Source organism: Podarcis filfolensis (genome assembly GCF_964270895.1).
Source record: "Podarcis filfolensis genome assembly, chromosome: 6".
In the NCBI taxonomy this organism is placed as follows: Eukaryota; Metazoa; Chordata; class Lepidosauria; order Squamata; family Lacertidae; genus Podarcis; species Podarcis filfolensis.
In genome coordinates this window covers 94,564,932-94,590,227 of record NC_139609.1, presented here as the reverse complement: position 1 = coordinate 94,590,227, position 25,296 = coordinate 94,564,932, and the positions used below count along the sequence as shown (strand labels likewise).

General features: G+C 48.2%; 1 protein-coding gene across 7 annotated transcripts in view; it reads left to right on the top strand.

The window, feature by feature from the left end:
• LOC310764573 (tyrosine-protein phosphatase non-receptor type substrate 1-like) overlaps positions 1–24,669 on the top strand; it is a 119,938-nt gene extending 95,269 nt beyond the window's left edge. For 6 of the 7 annotated variants that reach the window (XM_083618823.1, XM_083618821.1, XM_083618819.1 and 3 more), the window contains exons 3-10: positions 1,818–2,156; positions 4,130–4,444; positions 8,396–8,740; positions 11,202–11,300; positions 12,502–12,543; positions 13,556–13,577; positions 13,969–14,008; positions 20,551–24,669. In XM_083618823.1, the coding sequence (XP_083474949.1) occupies positions 1,818–2,156; positions 4,130–4,444; positions 8,396–8,740; positions 11,202–11,300; positions 12,502–12,543; positions 13,556–13,577; positions 13,969–14,008; positions 20,551–20,808 (1,460 nt within the window). In that variant the 3' untranslated portion in view covers positions 20,809–24,669. The remainder of the gene's footprint in view (positions 1–1,817; positions 2,157–4,129; positions 4,445–8,395; positions 8,741–11,201; positions 11,301–12,501; positions 12,544–13,555; positions 13,578–13,968; positions 14,009–20,550) is intronic. The other variant, XM_083618824.1, reaches the window with a different exon arrangement.
• The last annotated feature ends 627 nt before the right edge of the window (positions 24,670–25,296 follow it).

The window sequence follows — 25,296 nt, the reverse complement described above, 5'->3', positions numbered from 1 at the left end:
TGTCAGTCTTGTGCTCCACAATCACCTCCTGTCTCCACTGATGGGTGGAGGACCTGCATGGTCTCTATCAGGGCTGGCTCAGAATGTTTTGCCCCTCCAGGCAAAACTGGAAATGTCCCCCTGCTCCCCAGTCAGCTTGTGCAGTGGAGCAGCCCCTCCTAGCTGACTGGGGGCTGTTTCCCTGAGGCTACTGTTTCCCCTCACCTCATGGGTAGACAGGCCCAGGTCTCTATCTTCCTACATGCTATGGAATGGAACGCACAATAAATGGGCAACTGGCCCTTGAGATGCGCTTTTATGGGTTATTAGGAAGAAAAGGGGGAAAGAGGTGGAGGGGGGGAGATGGGTGGGGGTGGGGGTGGGTAGCGATGTTTCTATTTTATTTACTATATGTAGCGTTGCTTGTGCAGGTTCTTTGCTGTTCGCTTGTGTTCCTTTGGTGGTGAAAGAGGTTGGGGTTTGCCTGGAGTGTGGTTGTTCATTTGCGGTTGGCTGTGGTGGTCTTTGTTTTCGTGTGTGAGTGGGGTGGGTGGGTGTTTTGGATCAGGTTAGCCATTTTGATTTGTATGCTGTCAGCGGATTCTTGTCGTTATCTTGTTGGGCTGTGTATGTGATAAAGGGGAGCCATACCGGGGTGAAGGCATCTTCTATTTGTCCCCATGTCAGTTTTAGTTTATTGGTTAATTTTTCTAGTAAGGCTGTTTCCCATACTATTTGGTACCATTGGTCCATGCTTACTCCTGACAGGTCTCTCCAGTGTCTGGCTATGATGCTTCTGGCTGCTGAAAGTAGCTGGGTTATGAGTTCTTTGTGGTGTAAGTGGGCATTATTGTCTTGGAAGATGTTTAGTAAGGCCAATTCTGGGGTGGTTTCTAATGCTTGCTTGGTTATTTTACTTATTTCTCGTATGGTTGCTGTCCAGAATAGTTGGATTTTGGGGCACTCCCACCACATGTGGAGGTATGTCCCTGTGGAGGTGCACCCTCTCCAGCATTTTGGTGAGGTTCCTGGGTGTATTAGCGCTAGTTTTCTTGGTGTTAGGTACCACCTGTAGGTGAGTTTCAGAGTGAAATCTTTTCTTTTCGTTGATATGGATTTAAAGGGGGGTTTAGACCACATTTTGTTCCATTGAGTGGGGTTAATCTCATAGCCTATGGCATCCTCCCATTGTTTTTTGATTGCGTCTAGGGAGTTTGTGGGATTTTGTAGTAGTATTTTGTATATTGCGGGATGGTGTACAATGTTAACAATTTAATTTGCATAGCATAACAACAACAACAACAACAAACAATAAAACAATCACTGAAAAAAATCATAATGACAGTCCTCCACTTTTAAAGGGCCATGGATTGTTTAATGGCCAAAGACCAGTAAAGAGGGATGTTTTCATCCGGCACCTAAACACAGAGTGTGGTGATGAGAATGCCAAGGTTGCAGGTTTGATCCCCATAAGGGACAGCTGCATATTCCTGCAATGCAGGAGATTGGACTGAATGATCCTCAGGGTCCCTTCCAACTCTATGAATCTGTGAATCTATGACATGCAATGATGGCACCAGGCGAGCCTCTCTGGGGAGAGCATTCCACAGACGGGGAGCCACCACAGGAAAGGCCCATTCTCGTATTGCCACCCTCCAAACCTCTTGGGGAGGGAGGGACACAGAGAAGGGCCTTGGATGACAACTGCAGGGTCCAGGTCGGTTTGTATGAGAAGAGGTGATCCTTAAGGCACTGAAGTCCTGAGTCATTCATTTGCCACAAGGAGAAGGGTGATTACTCTTTAGAGGAAACCTATAACAATTTATTTTTTGCTGCAGGTGCCAAAGGCCAAGATTTGGAAGTTCTGCAGCCCCCAGGACCCCTGTCTGTGTCAGCAGGAGAGACCCTCACTCTGACATGTACAGTAAGTGGAACTGGTCCACCAGGAGGCGTGAAATGGCACAAGGGGTCGGACAGAAAGCAGCCCATTTACAGTGAAAGAGGACCACCTACCCCACGCGTGACCAGGGTTGTTCCTGGATCACAAACAGACTTCACCATCCTCATCAGCAACATCCGACCTGAGGATGCTGGGACCTATTACTGTGTCAAGTATAGGGCAGGATCCCAAGAAATAGAATTGAAATCAGGAGTGGGCACTGAGGTTTCCGTGATTGGTAAGTATCCCTCAATTTCTCTTTGTTTCCTAGGAGGATAATTTGCCCCCCTCACCCCAGAAGTTCCATGTTATATAAAAATGCAAAGGCATCGAATGAGGCTCAGACCTTTTTTAAAAAAAAACTGAAAAATAGCTTTATAGGTCGCATGTTTGAGTAGTGGAGCAGTGGAAGGAGAAAGGATGCATAACTCCTTCAGTGCTGGGCAATATCCTGCTCAAAATCTCCTTTCTCCCTCCTCCTACAGCTGCTTTTCATATTTTGAAAACCTAGATGTCATTATAAACATTTATCTGTAATGTGTAAGGTAAAGGTAAAGGGACCCCTGACCATTAGGTCCAGTCGTGGCTGACAATGGGGTTGAGGCGCTCATCTTGCTTTATTGGCCGAGGGAGCTGGCGTACAGCTTCCGGGTTATATGCCCAGCATGACTAAGCCGCTTCTGGCGAAACCAGAGCAGCGCACGGAAACACCATTTACCTTCCCGCCAGAGCGGTACCTATTTATCTACTTGCACTTTGACGTGCTTTCGAACTGCTAGGTTAGCAGGAGCAGGGACTGAGCAACGGGAGCTCACCCCGTCGCGGGGATTCGAACCGCCCACCTTCTGATCGGCAAGTCCTAGGCTCTGTGGTTTAACCCACAGCGCCACCCGCGTCCCTCTATCTGTAATGTGTACTTAACCCCTTTGGCAAGTCAGCTACGTGGAGAGCCTCTTGTGAGGGGGATGGGAATATTTAATCTGCCAGGGAATGGGACAACTCAGTTAATCACCTGGGAATTTCCTAGCTATCCAGGACTCATTCTTGAGCCCTTGGACCGGGCTGCAGAAATGGAATTTATTTTATCTACTTATTTCATCTGGAGTGGAGAGTTTGTGGCACAGGAGACATCAAGGCAGGGGCGTACGAAGTGGGCGGAGGGGGCGGTCCGCCCCGGGTGCCACTCCGGGGGGTGACAAGATGGCCCCTGCCTCCCCCCAGCTGTAGAGCGGCCGAGGGCGCACGCAGTCTGTATGGGTGCCGCTCACGTGGCATCCGTATGGACTGCCACTCTCGCATGCCGTCCACATGGGCTGCCTCTTGCACGGCGACCGTATGGGCTGCCTTTCGCACGGTGACCGTACGGGCTGCCGCTCTCGTATGCCATTCATACGGGCATCCGTACGGGCTGCCTTTTGCATGGCGGCCGTACAGGCTGCCACTCTCGCGTGACATCCATACGGGCTGCCTCTCGCACAGCGACCGTACAGGCCCACAGCCCATATGGAGTGAGCATGTGTGAGCAGCAGCCCGTACAGTCACTGCGCGTGTGTCACTGGGCAGTTTGCCCTGCCCCTCGGCGTCCCGCCCTGCGTGCCGGAGAGGGTTCGTCTGCCACTGCATTGAGGCAGCGCCTGGAAGCATCAGTGAATCAACCAACGCCTCCTATGGCGCCATGAAAGGTCGCAATAAGTATTCTCTCAAAAGGCCACAATAAGACCTTTGGCTCTTCCTGCTCGGTTCCTGTTTGCACTGCCTTGGCAACTCCTTCATTAAATACACCCCTTTACAAAGAGCCACAGTGCATTGGATGCTAGGGGTATGGACCAAGGGATAGGTGGGCCTGACTCTGTCCCAGCCTGGTCTGATTTCCTAGTTGGTTGATTAATCATTTGGGCAGTTGAGGGAAGAGAGAGAGGTGGAAAGAGCTTCTCACTGGGATCAAGCACAGTGGTGGCTGATGAAGGGGCCTTTTTACCATTGGTGGAAGAGGGATGTCCACACCATTTTGTGTTCTTCTCTCTAGATGTGGCAGGCGTTGTGTTCTGCCACACACAAACCCCAAGGCAGCCGCCTTGCGACTGGCACCCATGGCACTCTCTTAAAATTCCAAATGTGCCCACTGGCCCAGGAAAGGATTTCCCTTGGGATTGGTGATGGGTCCTGTCCTGCAAGGGTCACCAGGTGATGTGTCGATGCTTCCTCCCGCAGCCACGCCATCCCAGCCATCTATCGAGGGTCCCACGAGCAGAGTGTTATCTGGGACCTCGGCGACTTTCATCTGCACGTCGGATGGATTCTCCCCCCGAGCCATCAAAGTCACTTGGCTGAAGGACAACACCAGGATCGTGTCCCCAGAGCCCACCGTTCTGCCAGAAGGAGACAGCATCTCCTACCAAGTGCTGAGCACCGCACAGGTGCCACTCACAAGAGACGATGTGAAGTCCCAGCTCATCTGCCAGATTGAACATGAGACCTTGCGGAGTCCCCTGCGGGAGTTTTTCAAACTTTCAACTATCCTACGAGGTACAGAGACTGGTGGGGGTCTGGCGGATCATTGCATTTGATGGGGTGGCTGAGGTATCATGGTGTTTCTCACCTGCCTTCTGAGCAGCGAGCTTCACTGCTGGTTCATGAGAGGGAGGGGGTAGGGAACAAGCAGAGCTTTTTCCCCAGCCAGAAATCACTGAAACTCTGTTCTGGCACCGTTGCCGGAATGGTGGGTGCCATGGCCACTATAAAAGAACAAGGCATCACAACGACAGCCACACGGATGTTGCTAACCCAGAGATGGAGAGAAAACAAGGTCCCTACCAGAGAAGAATGTCAAACTAAACTGCTGGATTATGCCAAAATGGCAAAACTGGCCAGAAAGCTCAGGAACCAAGAAGACCAAAACTTCAACAAAGAATGGGAAAAAATTATAATTTATCTTGTAAGCAGATGAAAACATTAACAGAATTGCAATAACACTTGTAATGTAGCAAGTACTATGGAGATAATGGAGTAATATAACGTATTTTCCGCTCCATAAGACGCACTTTTTTCCTCCTAAAAAGTAAGGGGAAATGTCTGTGCGTCTTATGGAGCAAATGTGTGGTCAGTCGCTGGCTCCCTTTACCGCCCCGCCCCCTTGGCCAGACCTCCATTGCTGAATGTACTGCAGACGGAGTTTGTTTCCCCAGAGCCATGTGACTGGCTGATTAGATTATCTGTCTGGAAACTGTAGAAACGGCTCCCTTTCCTTTCCTTTTTTTTATAAATAATTTTTATTAATTTTCCAACACAAATATACAATTTTATCGAAATTTCCACAAATTTAGTTCTTTTTGGACTTCCTTCAGCTTCTCTGGCAATCATCCATATTTACCTCTCAGTTACGCATTTCTCTGTTTATATTGCCATTAAACTTCCCTCCCACTCCTATTTCTTTTTAACAATATATCTCAACTTTCACAGTGCTTCTTGAAACCCCACCAGCGTTGTTTGCACATCACATATTCTTTTCAGATATTCAACAAATTTCCCCCAGTCCTCGATGAACTTTTGGTCTCGAAGATATCTAATTTTTCCGGTTAGTCTGTCCAGTTCTGAATAGTCTGTCAGCTTCAGTCTCCATTCTTCTATCGTCGGTATTTCCTCTTGTTTCCATTTCTGGGCCAGTAGAATTCTTGCTGCTGTAACCGCATATTGAAAAAGTTTACAGTCTTTTCTTCTTATTTCATTCCCTGTAATTCCTAAAAGAAAGATCTCTGGTTTCTTTACAAATGTATATTTTAACATCTTTTTCATTTCATTGTAGATCATCTCCCAGAAACCCTTCACTTTCTTACATTCCCACCACATGTGATAAAACGTACCTTCTTTTTCTTTACATTTCCCTTTCCTTTCCTAAAGAAGCTGCAGAACTGTGAGTTGAACCCCATAAAAACAGGGTTTACCCCTTTGCAAAGTAAGCTCAACAACTTTGAGCTGATCCCCCCAAAATGGGGCTTTTCCCCTTTGCAAAAGAAGCTGCACAACTGTGAACTGATCCCCAAAAAAACAGGGCTTCCCCCCTTTCCTCCTCTAAAAACTAGGTGCGTCTTATAGTTAGGTGCATCTTATGGAGCGAAAAATACAGTAAAACGTGGATTCTTGAATAATATGCAGTTGAAAAGGTTAACAATAGGACCCACGGAGGGGAAGGTGGGAAGTCCAGAGATTTGGAGGAATCTACAAATGTGAATATGTATGGTTGTAATTTTTAGACTTGTAAAATCAAGTAAAAATTATTTCAAAATATATATATAAAAGCACAAGGCAGGTGCTCATGGTGCTCATGTAGGTGGAGCCAATCCTGCACTCCTGCTGCCATGCAGCACCTCTCCCCTGCACCATGCGCTTCTCCCTCTCCAGAACCAGCCACAGTGCGCAGTGTTCAGAAGGCAGATCAGCAATGCTTCCCCCTGCTTCATTGCTATGAAGTGCAAGGATGGGGGAGGGGCTGCAGATCTGGGGTGCCAGGGAGAAGAAATTGGGAGAGGGATTTAACGCTCTGGGGTCTTTGGGGGAAAAGGGCAGGAGATCAATTGAACTAATAAATTAATCTCCACTATGCATTGCCATGCTTCCAAAGGCTGATCCAACAAGGGTGTTTAAGAGTCTACTAAGACTTTGAGCAAGATTTGAAAAAGAGGCAGCGTGAAGGCTAAGATCCAGCTTCTCACCTGTGGCTTGATTTGCTTTCCTTCTTCGTAGAGTTGAGAATAGTGTATCCAGGTGTAACTTGGAGGGTTTTAGTACATATGAATGGGTTTGCCTGGCTTACCAAGGACTTGGGGTTGATTGACCAGGAGACTTGGAGACCCCCGGTGGACTTTGTTGCCAAAGGGATTTCTCCATGTCTTCAGCATACAGATAGGAACCTTTTCTCTAAAGGAGAGGTGGCAACTTTGAGCCAAGCTAGACATCACCTTGCCGACAAAGGTCCGTATAGTTAAAGCTATAGTTTTCCCAGTAGTGATGTATGGAAGTGAGAGCTAGACCATAAAGAAGGCTGATCGCCGAAGAATTGATGCTTTTGAATTCTGGTGCTGGAGGAGACTCAAGAGAGTCCCATGGGCTGCAAGAAGATCAAACCTCTCCATTCTGAAGGAAATCAGCCCTGAGTGCTCATTGGAAGGACAGATCCTGAAGCTGAGGCTCCAATACTTTGGCCACCTCATGAGAAGAGAAGACTCCCTGGAAAAGACCCTGGTGTTGGGAAAGATGGAGGGCACAAGGAGAAGGGGACGACAGAGGACGAGATGGTTGGACAGTGTTCTCGAAGCTACCAGCATGAGTTTGACCAAACTGCGGGAGGCAGGGGAAGACAGGAGGGCCTGGCATGCTCTGGTCCATGGGGTCACAAAGAGTCGGACACTACTAAATGACTAACCAACAAAAAATACATTACACGCAGGCACTTGCTGGTCCCTTTGCTGGAGAAGCTCCATTGCAGGGGGACAAGTGGGAAAGGGCAGGTGCCCCCTCTGCCTCCACCATACTGCTTCTTTGCTCTCAATTGCTCCATGAAAAAAATTGCCACTGGTACATAAGTAGCATGTCCTTAGGTACATTAATTTAAAGGAGGGAAGCATTTCCTGCTACTAAGATTGAAGCCAAGACACAGCTAGCTACACACCAGTTTTGAAGGAGATCAGATGTGTGTTTGATGCTTGTCCAGTCTCCGCAGTCCACACACTCACCAGCGTCCAACCAAGAACAATTGATAATGAAATCTGAGAGGAGCCCTGTACTCGGAGTAGACCCATGGATAAAAGGGACCGAAGTTTTCCCATGTCCAATAATTTCAGTGGGTCTACTCTAACATTGGATGCAACCCGATGGGATCAAAGGACAAAATTTTGAGCTGATGGGGTTAGGAGGTTGCTTTTGAGGAACATCTGTCCCTTCCCCCTTATACTGCAAATCAAAACCACACAGGCCATAAGGGGAGCCTGGCTTCTGGATCAGACCAAAGACCTACCTCATCCAGAATTCTCTTTCCTTAGGGGCCAACCCAGTACCCCAATGGGAAGCCCACAAGCTGGGCATGAGGACAACAGCCCTCTCCCCACTTGAGATTCCCAGCGGCTGGTTATTCAGAGGCCTACTTCCTCCAAGAGAGGAGGAGAACAAAGCCACTGTGACTTGTCTTACGTTGGTGGTCTTATACTGTCTCATTCCCTTTCAAAGCCATCCAAGTTGGTGACCATCAGTTCCTCTTGCAGATATGAATTCCATAGTTTATGAGCTGTGTGGAGAAGGACTTTGTTTTATGTGTCCTGAATCTTCCAATATTCTGCTTCACAGGTTGTCCCCAAGTTCTGGTGTTGTGCGATGATATCCACCTCTACCAGGAATGCAATTCTAGCCCACACTGGAGTCTGGCAACCACTTCCCCACCAGGGTATTGAGGTCCTCATTCTGATTTTTTTGCCTTTGTCCACACAGTTCCACCCAGAGTGAAGCTGGAAGCCAACCCAGCCAACCCCGTCCCACTGAACGAATCGGTGACCTTCAGCTGCAGCGCGGAAGGGTTTTACCCAGAAGACACAACCTTGGCCTTGACTCTGAATGGCAGCCTGAGTGAAACAGGAACGGCTGAGCCCATGGTCCAGAACAGGGATGGGACATTCACCCTCAGGAGCTCCCTGAAGCTGAATGCCACGGAAGAAAGGAACCAGTCTGCATTTACTTGCCTGGTTACGCAAAACTCTCAGCCTGTAGCGACTGAAACGTCAGTGCTGAACATCAGGGTGCCGACTGAAGGAAGTGAAAGCGTCAGTATGGAGCCAGGTAGGTGTCCTCCACCCCTCGATCCGTGTTGACTTAAATTTCTCATTTTTGCCTGTCTCTCTGTGTGTAGACCTTCTTGCCTTCAGACCTCTTCACACCCTAATGGGCAGCAGCTATAGCTCACAGGAAGAGCAGCCACTCTGCATGCAATAGATCCAAGTTTCCATCTCCAACATTTCCTGGTAGAGTCATGGGTTTCCTGGACAGTCACTGCCAGTGAATGTGGACCAGATGTGAGGAACCTTTGGCCCGCCACCTGTTGCTGAACTACAGCTTCCATCTGCCCCAGCAAGCATCACCAATGGCCAGGGATGATGGGAGTTGTAGTTCAGAAACATCTAGGGGGCCAAAGGTTCCCCACACCTGGGATTGAGCAAGGGTTTAAAAAGTGAGATTGTGGTTAGCTTTCAGGGGGGTTGTGTGGGGTTTTGGGGCTGCCTGTTTGTTTGTTTGTTTGTTGGTTGGTTTGTAGGGTAGGTGTTCTGCCTGTTTTGGAGGGGGAACCTGAGCATCGCCAGCATTTTTTTGTGGGAGAAATGTGTGTGTTTTTGGTGCCCATTACACACTTCCCTGGCCCCAAGCCCAAAAGGTTTGGAGGACACTACGTCTAAGGCTGCTTCATATAGCTCCCATTGCTCGGTCCCTGCTCCTGCCAACCTAGCAGTTCGAAAGCACGTCAAAGTGCAAGTAGATAAATAGGTACCGCTCTGGCGGGAAGGTAAATGGTGTTTCCGTGCGCTGCTCTGGTTCGCCAGAAGCGGCTTAGTCATGCTGGCCACATGACCCGGAAGCTGTACGCCCGCTTCCTCGGCCAATAAAGCGAGATGAGCGCCGCAACCCCAGAGTCCGCCACGACTGGACCTAATGGTCAGGGGTCCCTTTACCTTTACCTTTACCTTTAAGGCTGCTTCATATACTCCTATGTAGACTTCCTCTCCTGTCCCCTTGCTAAACCCCACCAGATGCCTGCTAAAAACATTTCCTTTTGTATCGGCAAGGCTTTCCAGACTCATAATTCAGTTACGTGCGCTTGTTTTCAATATTTGCTTGTTTTCTCTGGGCGTTGTTGCTAAGTGCTTTATATTAATAAATAATATAATAAATTTTTATTTATACCCCGCCCTTCCCGGTTCAGAAAACCAGGCCCAGGGCAGCTAACAACAAATTTAAAACACTTAATTGATGCAAAAAACCCCAGCATAAAATACAGTATAAAACGTGAGTAACAATAAATTCAGAATTCAAAAATCAATTTAGGGGGAAAATCAAACCCAATAAGCATTAGATGATTACCAGGGCTAGTTGGCAAAATTAGTCTTATTTGGGCCAGCAAGGAGACCAGGGGAGAATTAGCTGTGGGATCCCAGAGCAGGTAATAAAAAGGGGAAGGGAAGGGAAGGGAAGGGAAGGGAAGGGAAGGGAGGAAGGAAGGAAGGAAGGAAGGAAGGAAGGAAGGGGCATAAAAAATCAGGCTAAGTTCAAATTTAAAGCCATTTTGTTTTATGTACACCTGCCTTCGGGAAAAGAAAAGGCTAAGGGGTAAACCCTACGCAAATCTGCAGTGGAGACCCTAAGATGGGTTGGTTGGCGCCTTGTACACCTGCTTCCAATGGGACGCAGGTGGTGCTGTGGATTAAACCACAGAGCCTAGGACTTGCCGATCAGAAGGTCGGTGGTTCAAATCCCCGTGACGGGGTGAACTCCCGTTGCTCAGTCCCTGCTCCTGCCCACCTAGCAGTTCGAAAGCACATCAAAGTGCAAGTAGATAAATAGGTACTGCTCCGGCGGGAAGGTAAACGGCGTTTCTGTGCGCTGCTCTGGTTCGCCAGAAGCGGCTTACTCCTGCTGGCCACATGACCTGGAAGCTGTAGGCCGGCTCCCTCAGCCAATAAAGTGAGATGAGCGCCGCAACCCCAGAGTCGTCCACGACTGGACCTAATGGTCAGCAGTCCCTTTACTTTTACCTTTACACCTTCCTCCAGCGGCCAAGCTGGTGCTGAGTGTCTTGCTCTGCTTCCTTTGGACCCCACCAGTGAGCTGAGGGGGGGGTCTTGTCATCTGGGCAGCCCAGGACCTCTATACACGCTGCCCAGGCTTGCGCCCCAAAGAGGTCACTTTGGTGCTGCTAAGGACAAGGTCTGACTTCAGTCCCAGAGGCAAACTCCATTGTCTCTCAAGACAGACAGGTGCCAACAAAAAAACCCCTAAAGTTGTTGTTATTATGCAGTTTGTAATTCCCCCGATAAAGGGATTGGTCCTTCTAGCCTAGTATTGTCCACACTGACTGGCAGGGGCTCTCCTGGGTTTCCAGCATGAGTCTCTCGCAGCCCTGCCTGGAGATGCTGGCGGGGATTGAACCCAGTACCTTCTGCATGCAAAGCAGATGCTTTAAACCACTGAGCTACGGAGATGGGGAAGCAGGACGCCAGTTGCCAGCTAAATCAATGCAATCTCTTTGCAGATGAGAAGAAGATCTACATCATCAGCGCCGTGGTTTGTGCCCTCCTGGTGGTATTGGTGGTGACTATCATCTACTTCATCCATGCAAGGCATAACAAGGGTAAAAAGGATATTTGTTGCATGTGTGTCATAGAATTGGAGTCCAACCCCCCTGCATTGCCATTGGGTCAATTGGGTCCAGTTCAGATCACCCACAGGGGTACATAGAGGCACACAAACTGGATGAACTGGTGGCTCTGCATGGGGTACCTACCCCCAATGCCATGGCTGTGGGACCCATAGCAGCAGGTGTGGGGAGGAGCCCCTGGTGGTTGGATCAGATTAAATCCATACAATTTAAGTGCTTCCAGAACATCATGGCACTTGCCATCCTTGACCTCTTGTGATCCCATCGGCAGTCGGCTCAAGTTCATTCCACTGAGTGGCCAAACTAGACTTTGGGGTCTCTCTGACTCGATGCATAATCCGATAAGAATTTGCTGGGTCGTATGTCGCCCGTACAAATAAATACGGGTTTTCTTTTGAAAGTGTCAGCAAGGAAAGTTTTGGGAGAAAGTGAGAATCTGGCAGTTCTAATTATTGAGTCTTTAACTGGTGGCAAAGAGGAGGGAGAGACTTGTGAAGGTGCTATTCCTGATGCTGTGGGAGGTGAGGGAGCAGGCTGCCTCATGGTTGGGTTAACTGGCACCCTGGCATCTGCTGAAGATCATGTTATGATCACCTGGCTTTGTTTGATACAGATGTACTGAGGAAGCTGGTGGTTGAAAGGGACTGAGAGTCAGAAAATATTTGGGGGCTGTTGGGACAAAGGAATGGTCAACGTAAGAAGAACCAAGAACCTGTAGAGGAGAGGGCTCTGGGCTATGAGCCAGGAGGGGAGAGGGCTCTTGTGGCCGGGTCACAGTTTCCCACTATGAGAACAGGATCCTGGACTAGGATCCATTGGCCTGATCCAGCAGGCCATTCTTACGTTCTGGCAGCTAGTTCGGCCAAAAGGACAACCTAGTCCGCCATCTGGTTCTCACAGCGCCAACCATAGACCCACAAGCAGGACCCCTGGGTGTTCTCTCCCCACCTGTGATTCCCACCCAGTGGTCTTCAGAGTCACACTGTCTCTGACACTGGGCAAAGTTGATAACCACTGTGCCTTGCCCTCCATGAATTAGCACAATCCTCTTTTAAAGCCACCCAGGTTGGTGGTGATCATCTTGGCAGAGTCAGTTTCATAGTTTGACTAAGTGCCATCCATGTCTGATGTGATGAAGCATCTCCTTTTATCTCTCCTGGATCTTCCAACACAGCTTCATCAGATGGTCTTCTGAGCCCTTCTCAGCAAGGGAAAGGTATCACTACTTGTGCCTGTCTCTGTTTTCTCCTGCTGGGCAATAATTCCTTGCATGGTGGAAGGTGGGAGAGATTTTAATTTAGCAAACAAGTGTGTGAAAGAGTTATGCCCAATATCACGGTCTCCAATAGTGCAGATAGGTTCTAAAGCACCAGCAATATTTGCACACACACACCCAGGAGTAGTGGTCCAACTCAGCCTCCCACCTTCTCAGCCTCCCTCCCTCTCCATCACTATGTCGTGGTTCTCAGAGACTGGTTCCCACCTCCACGACCAGCATGGAGAGACTTCAAGCTTCCTGAATCGCCTTGATTGTTCCCTCCCACCTCCTCTGAGAGCTTCAGCAACAAAGCCAGGTCCACAGAGGTTCTCAGAGGACTGGAGTAGATATTTGAACTATTTGAAAAGCAATTGCAATAAACAGATTACGCTAGTAGGACTGCAATAAGTTTTGTAAGGAGGACTATGCGAAATATCGCAGAGAAGATTATGAAGAGAATTATTAGTTAAGGATTATTATAAGTAATAAGGAAATGAATGTAGATTAAGGGATCAAGATTGAAAAATCTTCAGATGTGGTTGATGGAACTCCAAAACATTGTGTAAGATAAGAAAATATGTTATATGATCTTTGGGAATGATATGAAAAAATCAATAATAACAACAACAGCAACAACCAAAGCCAGGTCCAAAATAAGAACTGGGACATGGTAGGCTGAAATATAAAATGGGGCAAACTTGATTATCTGCTCATGAGCTACAAAATTGAGAAGAGCTGTGTAAAAAATTACCATGTGAGTTATGAGACACAGCAGAGCAGGGAGTCTTAACTCAGGCAGGGGGAGGTTGTTTTGTTGTTGCTGTTGTTAAATGATTGGAAGACGCCCATGCATGCACACAAACACAATTGGCAGGGTCTGCACCTATAGTTGAACAGGCATTGCTTGGAACCCAGGTAAAAATATATATTCCATCTTACGTGGGATTTTTCTTCTTCTTCTTTTCTCTAGATAAAGAGCCCACATCTGTGAGGTAAGTCTGGGCTTCTGCTTTGAACAGGAAACTAACAAACTAGTGTAACGGTTAGAATTTGGGTGGCTGGCTGGTTGTGTCTTCCAGCTCCATTTAGCAAAACCTTCCTCTGGCTTTTTTGCAAACTTGCATCAAGCTTTCTCTCCTCTGCTGAGCAAACTGAGAGGTGGGGAAAGAATTCCCATTGGGAAGGAAATTGCAGGAGAATTTTCAGCAGTGCACATTCCTCTTGCAAGTCCAAGAGGCCTCAGTAGAGGACTTAAGAAGCAGGAAGTGGCGCCTTATTTTATTTTATTTTATTTTATTTTATTTTAATGAAGAAACAACTGTGTTAGGCTTGCCTTTTACTCTCTGGTGATTTGTTTGACTTTCTTTGTCCATTTTTCTTTAGGCTGCACGAATCTGAGAAGGCTTCTGGGGGAGCAAATCAGGTAAGTTCTTCTAAATTTCTTCAGATGTTGAGCAGAGGCAGTGCTGGTGTTTGAAGCCAAGTGCTCATGAAATTAGCCATTAATCCACCTGTACCCTGTAGTTTCCTGAGAAATGTCTCTGTTTGACGCACTTTCCGTCCAATGAACTTCCATCTGATTAAAAGCCAAAGCCGTGGTGAAGCTGAGGTGTGTCCGTTTGAGATAGCCATTGCACATGAGCAGATTAGAGCACATGCATAGATGGCAGTTTCATCTGGAGTTTGGTGCAGGGAGACAAGACAGGTAATTATAGATTCATAAAACTGTAGTCCAGCCATCTAGTCCAATGCCCTGTAAAGCAGGAATCTCAACTAAAGTATTCAGGGCAGATAGCTATCCAGCCTCTGCTTAAAAACCTCCAGTGAAGGACAGTTCTTAATGTCAGAAAGTTCTTCCTGGTGTTTAATCTCCTTTCTTGAATCCATTGGTTCGGGGCCAGAGCAGGAGAAAACAAGCTTGCTTCCTCTTCCCTGTGACAGCCCTTGAGATATTTGATGATGGCTATTGTATCTCCCCTCAGGCTCTTCTTTTCCAGGCTAAACATCCCTCAACCGTTCCTCATAAGGCTTGGTTTCCAGACCATTGATCGTCTAGATCATCCTTTGGGCAGATCTGTCAATTTCAGATATTAAATTCAGTTTAAGAGCATAAGAGAGAGAGAGAGAGAGAGAGAGAGAGAGAGAGAGAGAGAGAGAGAAAGAAAGAAAGAAAGAAAGAAAGAAAGAAAGAAAGAAAGAAAGAAAGAAAGAAAGAAAGAAAGAAAGAAAAGCATCTGCTAGATCAGTGGCCGACCAGATGCCTGTAGGAAAACACATTTCCTCATCAGTGAATCCCTCACTAAAATTCATCAACTCTTTAGTGCTCATTTATTCTAATTTATCCTAATTCGCACTTTATCCTAATATGAGAGCGCATAATAATATAGTGCATGATAATGACATCCACTGTATCCTAATCTGCCCATTTTTGCATGGCATTTTGCTGACATACACACTTTCGCAAAGCAGTCTTCACTGGTGATAGACATTTCTATACACCCTTTCCCCCAAATATATTTATGCAGGTTGTGTTTTTTTTTAGTTAGAGTAATGCATAGCAAAATTTGAAGAGAAGTGTGACTTTCACAGGATAGATGCCTTTCGGTGTGCTTGCCGTTTCAGGAAGTGCAAGATTAGGGATTAGTTACAGATAGGTAGCCGTGTTGGTCTGCCATAGTCAAAACAAAAAAAAAAATTTCCTTCCAGTAGCACCTTAAAGACCAACTAAGTTAGTTCTTGGTATGAGCTTTCGTGTGCATGCACACTTCTGTATCTGAAGAAGTGTGCATGCACACGAAAGCTCATACCAAGAACTAACTTAGTTGGTCTTTAAGGTGCTACTGGAAGGAAAAAAATTTTTTTGTTAAGATTAGGGATGTTTGCATTGACATGTAAACCAATCTGAATTCCTCCGCTTCACCCCCAGCCTCAGAGGAGGGCTAGGTGTGTTCTGAAGTTCACTGTCCAAGAGACTCAGGATACTGTGAGGTGCAAGAATCAGGGCAAGCACACTGAGTGCCCCATAATTCTCTGCCAAGCACAGGGGTTCCATGTTGAACCAGCTGGTATGAGAATATTCCCTGAAGGTTTCATATTTTTAAAAACTTTGAATCCACTTTCCAAAAAGGTCTCCTTCTGGGGAGGCTAGAGTAAAACCATCACCCTTTTCCTATAGCGATCACAGGCTTATAGGGTTAGAATCATAGAGTGGTAGAGTTTAAAGGGACTTGTCTAGTCCAACTCGCTGCAATGCAAAAAATCTCAGCTGAAGAATCCATGTCTGAATGCTGTTTAAAAATCTCTAATGAAGGACAGTCCACCAGCTTTGAAGGGAGTCCATTCCTATATCCATTTAAGTCATCGTGGCAGCAGAATGGTTTTCACTTCCTCTCCTGCTCCCTCCCCCAAAAATCTGCCCTGGGGAACGGTTCCTCCAACCTTCCAGAGCAGATTTGAGCGAGGGATGGACACACCAGAAAAGAGGAGAGGGAAAGAAAGTTCTATTGACCTTCTACTTGTGCAATGGGATTGTAACCCGCCCTGAGGCCTTAGGGTGAAGGATGCACAAACAATAATAATGTTACACAATCTCTGAGGGGTGAGAAACCCATGGATTCCAGGCGCTTGCCCAGGTTTGGTGTCCTTGGAATGAAGGTCAAAGGAGACTGCAGTGTCTTTTGGACATATGGTTTTATTTACCATATGAGTGTCTGGAGGCGGTTGGAGGGTGGATGGTGGATAACAGATTGAGGTTGAATCCTGACAAGACAGAAGTACTGTTTTGGGGGCACAGGAGGTGGGCAGGTGTGGAGGACTCCCTGGTCCTGAATGGGATAACTGTGCCCCTGAAGGACCAGGTGCGCAGCCTGGGAGTCATTTGGGACTCATAGCTGTCCATGGACAGTTAATTCTGGGTCCAGGGCAGCTGTTTATCAGCTCCATCTGGTACGCAGGCTGAGACCCTACCTACCCATGGACTGCCTCGCCAGAGTGGTGCATGTTCTGGTTATCTCCCGCTTGGACTACTGCAATGCGCTCTACGTGGGGCTACCTTTGAAGGTGACCCAGAAACTACCATTAATCCAGAATGCGGCAGCTAGACTGGTGACTGGGAGCGGCCACCAAGACCAGTCCTGAAAGACCTACATTGGCTCCCAGTACCTACGTTTCTGGGCACAATTCAAAGTGTTAGTGCTGATCTTTAAAGCCCTAAACAGCCTCAGCCCAGTATACCTGAAGGAGCGTCTCCATCCCCATCATCCAGCCCGGACACTGAGGTCCAGCTCCAAGGGCCTTCTGGTGGTTCCCTCACTGTGAGAAGCAAAGTTACAGGGAACCAGGCAGAGGGCCTTCTTGGTAGTGCAGCCCACCCTGTGGAACACCCTCCCATCAGATGTCAAAGAAAAAAACAACTACCAGACTTTTAGAAGACATCTAAAGGCAGCCCTGTTTGTTGTTGTTGTTGTTGTTGTTGTTGTTGTTGTTTAGTCGTTTAGTCGTGTCCGACTCTTCGTGACCCCATGGACCAGAGCACGCCAGGCACTCCTGTCTTCCACTGCCTCCCGCAATTTGGTCAAACTCATGCTGGTAGCTTTGAGAACACTGTCCAACCATCTCGTCCTCTGTCGTCCCCTTCTCCTTGTGCCCTCCATCTTTCTCAACATCAGGGTCTTTTCCAGGGAGTCTTCTCTTCTCATGAGGGGGCCAAAGTACTGGAGCCTCAGCTTCACGATCTGTCCTTCCAGTGAGCACTCAGGGCTGATTTCCTTAGGGAATCTTTTAATATCTGAAGGACTATTGTATTTTAATATTTTGTTGGAAGCCGCCCAGAGTGTATGGGGAAACTGGTGTCTCCACTGGCAGCTAAGTGATGTGAAGGCACCTCTTTGCCCATCACTCAGTTGTCGCTCTTGCAACCCAGCTCATTCTTTTGGGATGCTGATGACGACACTTAAGTGGCCAGCAAAGGTCATTTTCTTACGAAGAAACCTCTCCGACTAGCTCAGCAAACTCCACTTGTCAGATTCTAACCTCACTGGGTACAGGACCCTATGACAAAGAAGGTACTCAGGGCATCATCCAGAATGGCACCCAAAAAAAACCCTACAATAACAACCCATAACACAATCAGGAAAGGGTTTTCCAAAAAAGCAGGGTTTGAGAGGAGGTCCTGCCTGTCTCCGACTCTGGCAGCTTCGTCCCTCCATTGGCTTGTTTGCTGGAATTTGTACCTTTGTGATTCTTTTCACTGTGCTTCCGTGTCCCCGCATCTGTATCCCGTACTTCCAAGGCAACATTTGCACTCCCACCCCCTAGACAATAAGGACTAGAACCCTGCTTTGTCTGCGACGGAGTCTCTCCCCCGCCGCCTTACAACAGGGATTGTAACCACCGCCCTTGAAGACTTGCTGACGGCCACCCTTTTCTGTTGTTGACGTTCTTGTTTGTTTCCTTCGCAAAATAATCACAAAGTGTCGCTCCCTTCTGAAAAGGCCCAGCTGCACGGCAGCCAGGCGAGGGCTTATTTTTAGAGGCCCCCTTTTGTGTGGCGCGATTGTGCGATTTCGCTGAGCAAACCAGGCCCCCTCCGCCCTGCGCGTGGCTGTTTTTCTTCCAGCCTCGTAGCTGCTCACGTACGTACACAGCTGTCTTTGCATCGGGAAGATGTCATTCCTTTGGGACAATGGGAGAAGTGATGTCTATAGCTTCATCTAGGCTGCCAAAAAACCCTAAACCCAGTCTAATGCTCACATTGCTCTGTGTGTGTGTGTGTGTGTGTTTAATTATTATTCTGAATTCATAGCAGCTGTTCTCGCATCTCCCAGCACCCCCAGTAAGCTTCCTTTTATTTATTTTTCCTTTGGAGCCAGTCTTGCAAAAACAACAGATCACATGGTGAAATTGTTCCCGAGCCGAAGCATTTTCAGTCAACAGGTGGGGGTGGGGTGGGCAGGCATGTGGCGCTGCCCCTTTGGAGAAAGGTGGGAAGAAATCCCTGCACATAGATATCTAGCTGGTCAGGGAGGGGGCTAAACCGGGAGGCCGTCCCCTACATCTCTAACTAAGAAAAAGCACATTCCGCCACTCTGCAAATTGCTTTGTTAAATATTTTAAAAGTGGCTCGCACAGTCTAAATTGAATCAGACGGTATGAAACTAATTTCGCCATTCCGTTAATTAGTTTGTTAATTTTTTAAAAAAAAAAGGCTTGCGGACTCTTAAACAATTAAGCAATTAAAACAAATAAACCTGCTGAATTGAAAGTTATTGACACCTATTAAATTAAGACAGATAGAGATGGATAGGGCTTCAGGAAATATGGTGGGACACAGTCTCTGCCCCACTGTGAACCTGGCCTGGCATCACAGCCTGGGACCCTGAGCAGGCGAGGGCAGGGTGGTTCAGAAACATCATCACAAACCATCTGGCGCTCCCACTGCTGCTCTAGAACCCCATTGACCTGCCGCTGCCTGCCTCCTCCTGGCCACTGCGACAGGCAAGCGTGAAGGCGGCAGCTGCCTTGGCAGGGCAGCCAGACACAGAGGATGACAAGGTGGTAGGCAACGTCTTGTGTTTCACCTGAAGCAGCAAAACGTCCTGGACCAGCCCCAGTCTCACCATCCCAGTAGATGGTAGATGCCAGGCTGCCAGGTCTTCAGAGTCTTCCCTGCTCGCCAGCCGCTCCTGGTATTGGTCACTGCCAGAAACAGGATGCCAGACCAGAAGGACTTTTTGACCTGATAGGAAGTGGCTGCATTTTGGATCAGACCTTTGGTCCATCCAGGCTGGTATTGCCTTCCCTGGCTGGCAGCAGCTCTCCAGCTGTTTGAAGAAGGGAATCTTCCTCAGCACTTCTTGGAGATGCCAGGGATTTAACGACGACAATTATAATTTTATTACTTATATCCCACCCATCTGACTGGCTTGCCCCAGCCACTCTGGGCGGCTTCCAAGACATATAAAATCATAATAGAACATTAAAAACCTCCCAACGGAGGACTGCCTTCAGGTGTCTTCTAAAGGTTGTATAGTTACTTATCTCTGTTAAGGTTGTATAGTTACTTATCTGATGGGAGGATGTTCCACAGGGAGGGCGCCATTAGAGAAGGCCCTCTGCCAGGTTCCGTGTAGTTTCACTTATTGCAATGAAGGAACTGCCCAAAGGTGGTGGACTTCTGTGTCTGGGCTGAGCGATGGGGGTGGAGACGCTCCTTCAGGTATACTGGGCCGAGGCAACTTAGGGCTTTCAAGGTCAGCACCAACACTTTGAATTTTGCTCAGAAACGTACTGGAAGCCAATGTAGGTCTTTCAGGACCAGTGTTATGTGGTCTCGGTGGCCACTCCTGGTCATCAATCAAGCTGCCACATTCTGGATTAGTGTAGTTTCCAGGTCACCTTCAAAGGTAGCCCCACGTAGAGCGCATTGCAGTAGTCCAAGCGGGAGATAACCAGAGCATGCACCACTCTGGTGAGGCAGTTCGCTGGCAGGTAGGGTCTCAGCCTGCGTACCAGATGGAGCTGGTAGACAGCTGCCCTGGACACAGAATTGACCTGCACCTCCATGGACAGCTGTGTGTCCAAAATGACTCCCAGGCTGCTCACCTGGTCCTTCAGGGGCACAGTTACCCCATTCAGGACCAGGGAGTCCTCCACACCTGCCCACCCCCTGTACCCCCAAAACAGTACTTCTGTCTTGTTGGGATCCAACCTCAACCTGTGAGCCGCCATCTGTCCTCCAACTGCCTCCAGACACTCACACAGGACAATCACTGCCTTCACTGGTTCCAATGTAAAGGAGAGGTAGAGCTGGGTATCATCCAAAACAGTGCTTCTGTCTTTGGACCTGAGATCTTCTGCCTGCAAAGCAAGATGCTCTGCAATGGCGCTGTGGCAGGTTCCCATGGTCCCGTGGGCCTTCTCTCATGCTTCCTTACTGACTTCTCCCTCTCCTTCCTGCCCTCTTAGGAGCCTGATCCCAACAACGTCACCTATGCAGACTTGAACTTCGAAAAGGCGCCCAAGAAGAGCCCCCAGCAGGTGGTCGAGATCAGCCAGCAGTCTGAATACGCCAGCATCCAGACTGTCCCGCCAGCGCCCAACGACGAGAATGTTACCTATGCAGATTTGGACATGGTCCACCTAAGCAAAGCTCCCAAGAGACCTGCCCCACAGCCGGAGGAAACCAGCTCAGAATACGCCAGCGTACAGGTTCGGGGCAAGTGATCCCTGGCTGCCGCCGTCGGCTCTCTGTGGCTTGCCGGCCCTCTTGCGGGGTTGTCGGAGACCTCCCTTGCTGGGGTTGGATCCTTGGCCTTGTCTCCAGCCTGGGTCTCAACTGAGGAGCCGTGGGATTTGCCTGCCAAGGAGCGGTTCCTGCAGTTTCTTTGAGTGGAACTTAATGTACGTAGCCAAGGTCAAGGAGGAAACTAATTGGTGCTACACACAATTGCATCCTGGTACTTGGGCTAGTTCATGGCGCCTCTTCATCCCCTGGTTATCAGGTGGACGGGAGGTGCCTAGACCAACTAAGGATCTAACACAGCTTTTATCACTGGGACCATAACTCTCTTCTTTTGATTCATCCAAACACATCACACGGAGCAAGTGGCGAGTTGTCACCTTGGAGGCAGGCGGGCCTCTCTCTTCAGCTTTGGCCAGCTAAAGGCCTTCTCTCCACTTCCTTCTGGGACAACCAAACCCTCTCAGATGCCACTTTGAGAAGCTTTTCTTTCCTCCACGGGGGCTGAACAAAGCCAAGATGGCAGCCCCAGCTAGCTCTGTGGGGTGGGAAGAAGCAAGTGGACGCTACCCACATCAAGACTTGGTGGTCCTTAGGAGAAGGAAACACCCACTTCCCCAGGTCCCCCTGGGAAGAGGAGGAAGAAGAAGCCTACTTTCTTGCTCATGGTGGCATCTGATTCACTTTGTATCTCTCTAGTCCACAGATGTATTTTCCTCCCTCTCCCCCTGACAGTACGTCTTGGGACAGTGCCTCTTGGAGATACAGCAGTTTGTTCTGGGCTAGCAGTTGCCAACCTGGTGTCCTCACGATGTTTCAGACTATGACTCCCATCACCTGTTGATCTTGGTGGAGGTTGCCGTCCAAACACATCTGGTGGCACCAGGCTGGTGAAGGCTGTTCCACGACAACCCATCCATCTTGCCTAACCCCAGGGGCCGATCTCTGGCAAAGCCAAATCTGTAGAACGCATTTTAGGTGTGTCAATCTGCTCCTCATTTTTATTTCTTTTTAATCCGCCTTTTTTATTTCATCCCTATGTGTGTCTAGAATTGGGGAGGGGTGACCTCGGACGTGTCTTGCAGCCTCTGTGATAGGCCTTAGGAAATACGAAGCCACGTTGAAGAATCTTGTCCACTCCCGTCTCTGCCATGTTCTGCTGGGTTCCTCGGCTGACCCCTCCCAGATTTGGCTAAGTAGGGGCAGCAACCTTCACAACAGAACTAAGGCCTGCAAGAGGTGTGTGAGAGTGTGTGTGTGTGCTTCTGAAAGCTGATTCTTGCCACCACCACCACTGTTGCGGTGTAGGATGCCTTGCGTGGTTAGAGAAGAGAGAGCTTACAAGCCAGCCATTCTCCATCCTGGCAGATCTCCATCTGCTCGTATCTTTCCTGCAGAGCCACTCCCTAACACGACACAAACACACTCACAAGCCCAACCTGCTACTCTGCTTGGGCTCCATCGTGGCTCGTTTTTCTTGCGGCCATTTTGGTTTCGTTATCATTGTTGTTTTGCACAGTTCACAAATGTGCAGTAGCCCAAGCAAACATTGGGGGGCCCCACCCCAGGACCACAGGGGAACAGCAGTGAGTGATTATGGGGCAATGACTGTTGACAGAGGAGGGGAAAGGTGGTTTGGGGTCAATGCCAGTAGATTGGCTTAGATGGGCCGATGCCCGCACTGGGGCGCGGGTGGGGCGAAACTTCTCATGAGGCTACTAAAACAGGCAGCTCATTGCAAGTTTAGAGTTTACACCTTTTGGCAGCCCAGATTGCTCCCGCCCTCCCCATGATCTCACCGCCCGCCATGCCAAGGGAACCTCCTCTTGCCTTTCAGTCTTTCCTTCTTGGCCGAATCCATGCTGTTGTCCTCCCTTCCTCTGGTGGTCTTGCTCACTTTTCTTTCCGAAAGAGCCTTTGGGGCAGGGTTGGGGGAGCACTTGGGATAAGGAATAGCACCTCTCTGCCCCCATGGGAAGTAGGGCTGCCCCCACCCCACCCTGCCCGAAACACCGTCGTACCACCTGTGTTGACTGTTCAGCATTATAACTGTTTACTCCTTTTAGAACTAAAAAAAACCGAGAAAAAAATACCAGTATTTGTGTGTGTTCTTTGTGAGTGGGTGTAGTACTGTGTACTTAGCACTAGTGTGAAAAGCACAAAAGCAAAGTTTAAAAAGGGATAAAGTGCTGGGGAAGAGAGAGGGGGTCTCTTAAAACTTGTCCTCTCCCCCATGGTGACTTGACCCACCATAACCTACCCTGTGTGACTCCTGCTGCCAGTAACCAAAATTCCTCTTCTTTTTATTTTATTTTATTTTATTTGTGGCTCTGTGTTCCTTTTAAAACAAAACAAAAAACTAAGGCAATTTAGGAACTAACTGGCACTCTGCGGAAATAGAAGGAAGTGGGGGAACGAGAACAGGAGGCGAGGGTTGCAGAGAAGTGACGTCTTCCAAATTCTCTACTGCAGATCTTCCACCTTAAGTTTGACCCAAGCGGATCGCGAGATCCAGGATGAAGGCAATCGAAACTCGGAAGAGTTTAGCCCGATTTGCTAAATTCTTCAGGAAGATGAGCAAATCTCGATGGGTTTCACATTGAAAAGACACAGGGCAGGCCTCTCTTGTCACTTCCGTGTCTCAAAAATGTGCCAGTGTCTTCTGGTGGAGACACAAAGTGGAACCATCCAAGAGCACCTTCTCCTTTTTCCAGAAGGTGCCTGTTCACAATGATGCTTCGGGACACGGGAACAACTCCTCCTTGGGTCAGTAAAGCAGGGATGGGTGATAATTGTGACCCTCCTGATGCACTTGGATTCAAAACTCCCATCAGCCCCACCCAGCATGGCCAGTGGGCTGATGGGAGTTGCAGTCCAGAAGCAATGGAAGGACCACAGTTTCCTTCACCCTTGCTCAAAATAAATGTGTGATGGGAAGAGTTTTGGGACACTGATGACATTGCGCTTAAAATTTAAAAAAAATGCCAGTAGGCACTTGTATTGTTAATATGAGAAAGGGGAGGTATGAGTGTGGTTTGGGCAGATACGGTTCTGGGAACGGCAAGCCATGGTGGCATCTCACCCTTCTGAGGTCACAAAGACAAGTCCTTTTGGCCACATTCTCTTGGCTCCTTCCGTACATCATGCATAAGGACGTGGAGGCCAAAGCCAACGGTTCAGGAGGCAAACAGCCGCTGTCCAAAATGGCGGTCACACATTCACAACTCTCCTCTCCCTCGGTAACTTCCCCTCCCAACTTAAGACCTGTCCTGACATCGCGATGCTCTATGGTTCCTCACATCATTGGCTGCTGGAAGATGCAGGTTGCCATGACACCAGGATGTTCGTAAGCTAGCTGGATGTTATTTGGGGAGGAAGGAAGACCTCTGGCTGCCATTTTTGGCTTCCACAGCTTCTCCTGACATTTACTTTGGTCCTTAGTCAAGGCAGAAATGTCATAACAGCTTCTCGGTTCCTCTGTTTCCAAACACTCCACTGCCACCCTCCTCCTCAGCGGTGTCGGATGGGAATGTGTAGAAGTTCAATGGTACCCTAGCTTGGGAGATGGAATGCCAAGAGCTTTAGCCCATAGTGGGAGGCTTCAAACCACTCCATTGAGCCTAGTCTCTTGGCCCTGGTTTTGCAGGGAGGAAAATGGGACCAGGAAAAGAAAGAAAGAAGAAAAATGAAGCCGTATTGGGATATATTTGTTGTGGATCAAAAAAATTATAGGTGACTGTTTGTATGAATTGCACCTTAAGTTCGTTTGAGTTTTTTTGTTGTTTGTTTTTGTTTTTCGCTTGCAAGATATTTTTGTAATAAAAGCATTCAAAGTTCTGCACCAACCACGCGTGTGTGTCAGTGGTGATAATAGAACTGGCTTCGGGCGGGTTGGTCTTCTGGGCAAAATATCAGATGTCTCCGGCTCTCTTGTTGGGGAAACAGAAAGCTAGTACTTGAGGAAAGTCCAGTATTGGTGGCCCACCCAAATACTTGAAGGCAGCAATTAAATATGAAAATAGCTGGTGTTGCAAAAAAGGAAGGGAAAAAATCTGTCCAAGCACGAAGCAATAATTATCAAAAGAGGTAATCTACAATCACACGGGACTGTTATTAGGAATGGAAAGTCCAATTCCCAGATTGTTCTTCATGCTGAAGGAGAACAATAATTCTAATTATTATTGTATGGACTTTGGCGACAGCTGTGTTAGAGCGCGGCGTAATCATTTGACTACCAGCCATTTCTGTCATGGAACGCACAGTGGTTTGAGTTGGAGCTGTGCCTTGGTTACCCAACCACCCAAAAAAAATATGCAATTTTGATTTGAGTCTTTTTGAAATGCGCTTATACAAAAGCTTGACATAATTGTAGATTGCATCTGTTTGCATAATTACTGGCTTATGAACTGATAGATTTTTGCATTGCAGGTTATTTTCATATTTTGTTATGCATACAACGCCAGCCAACCCAA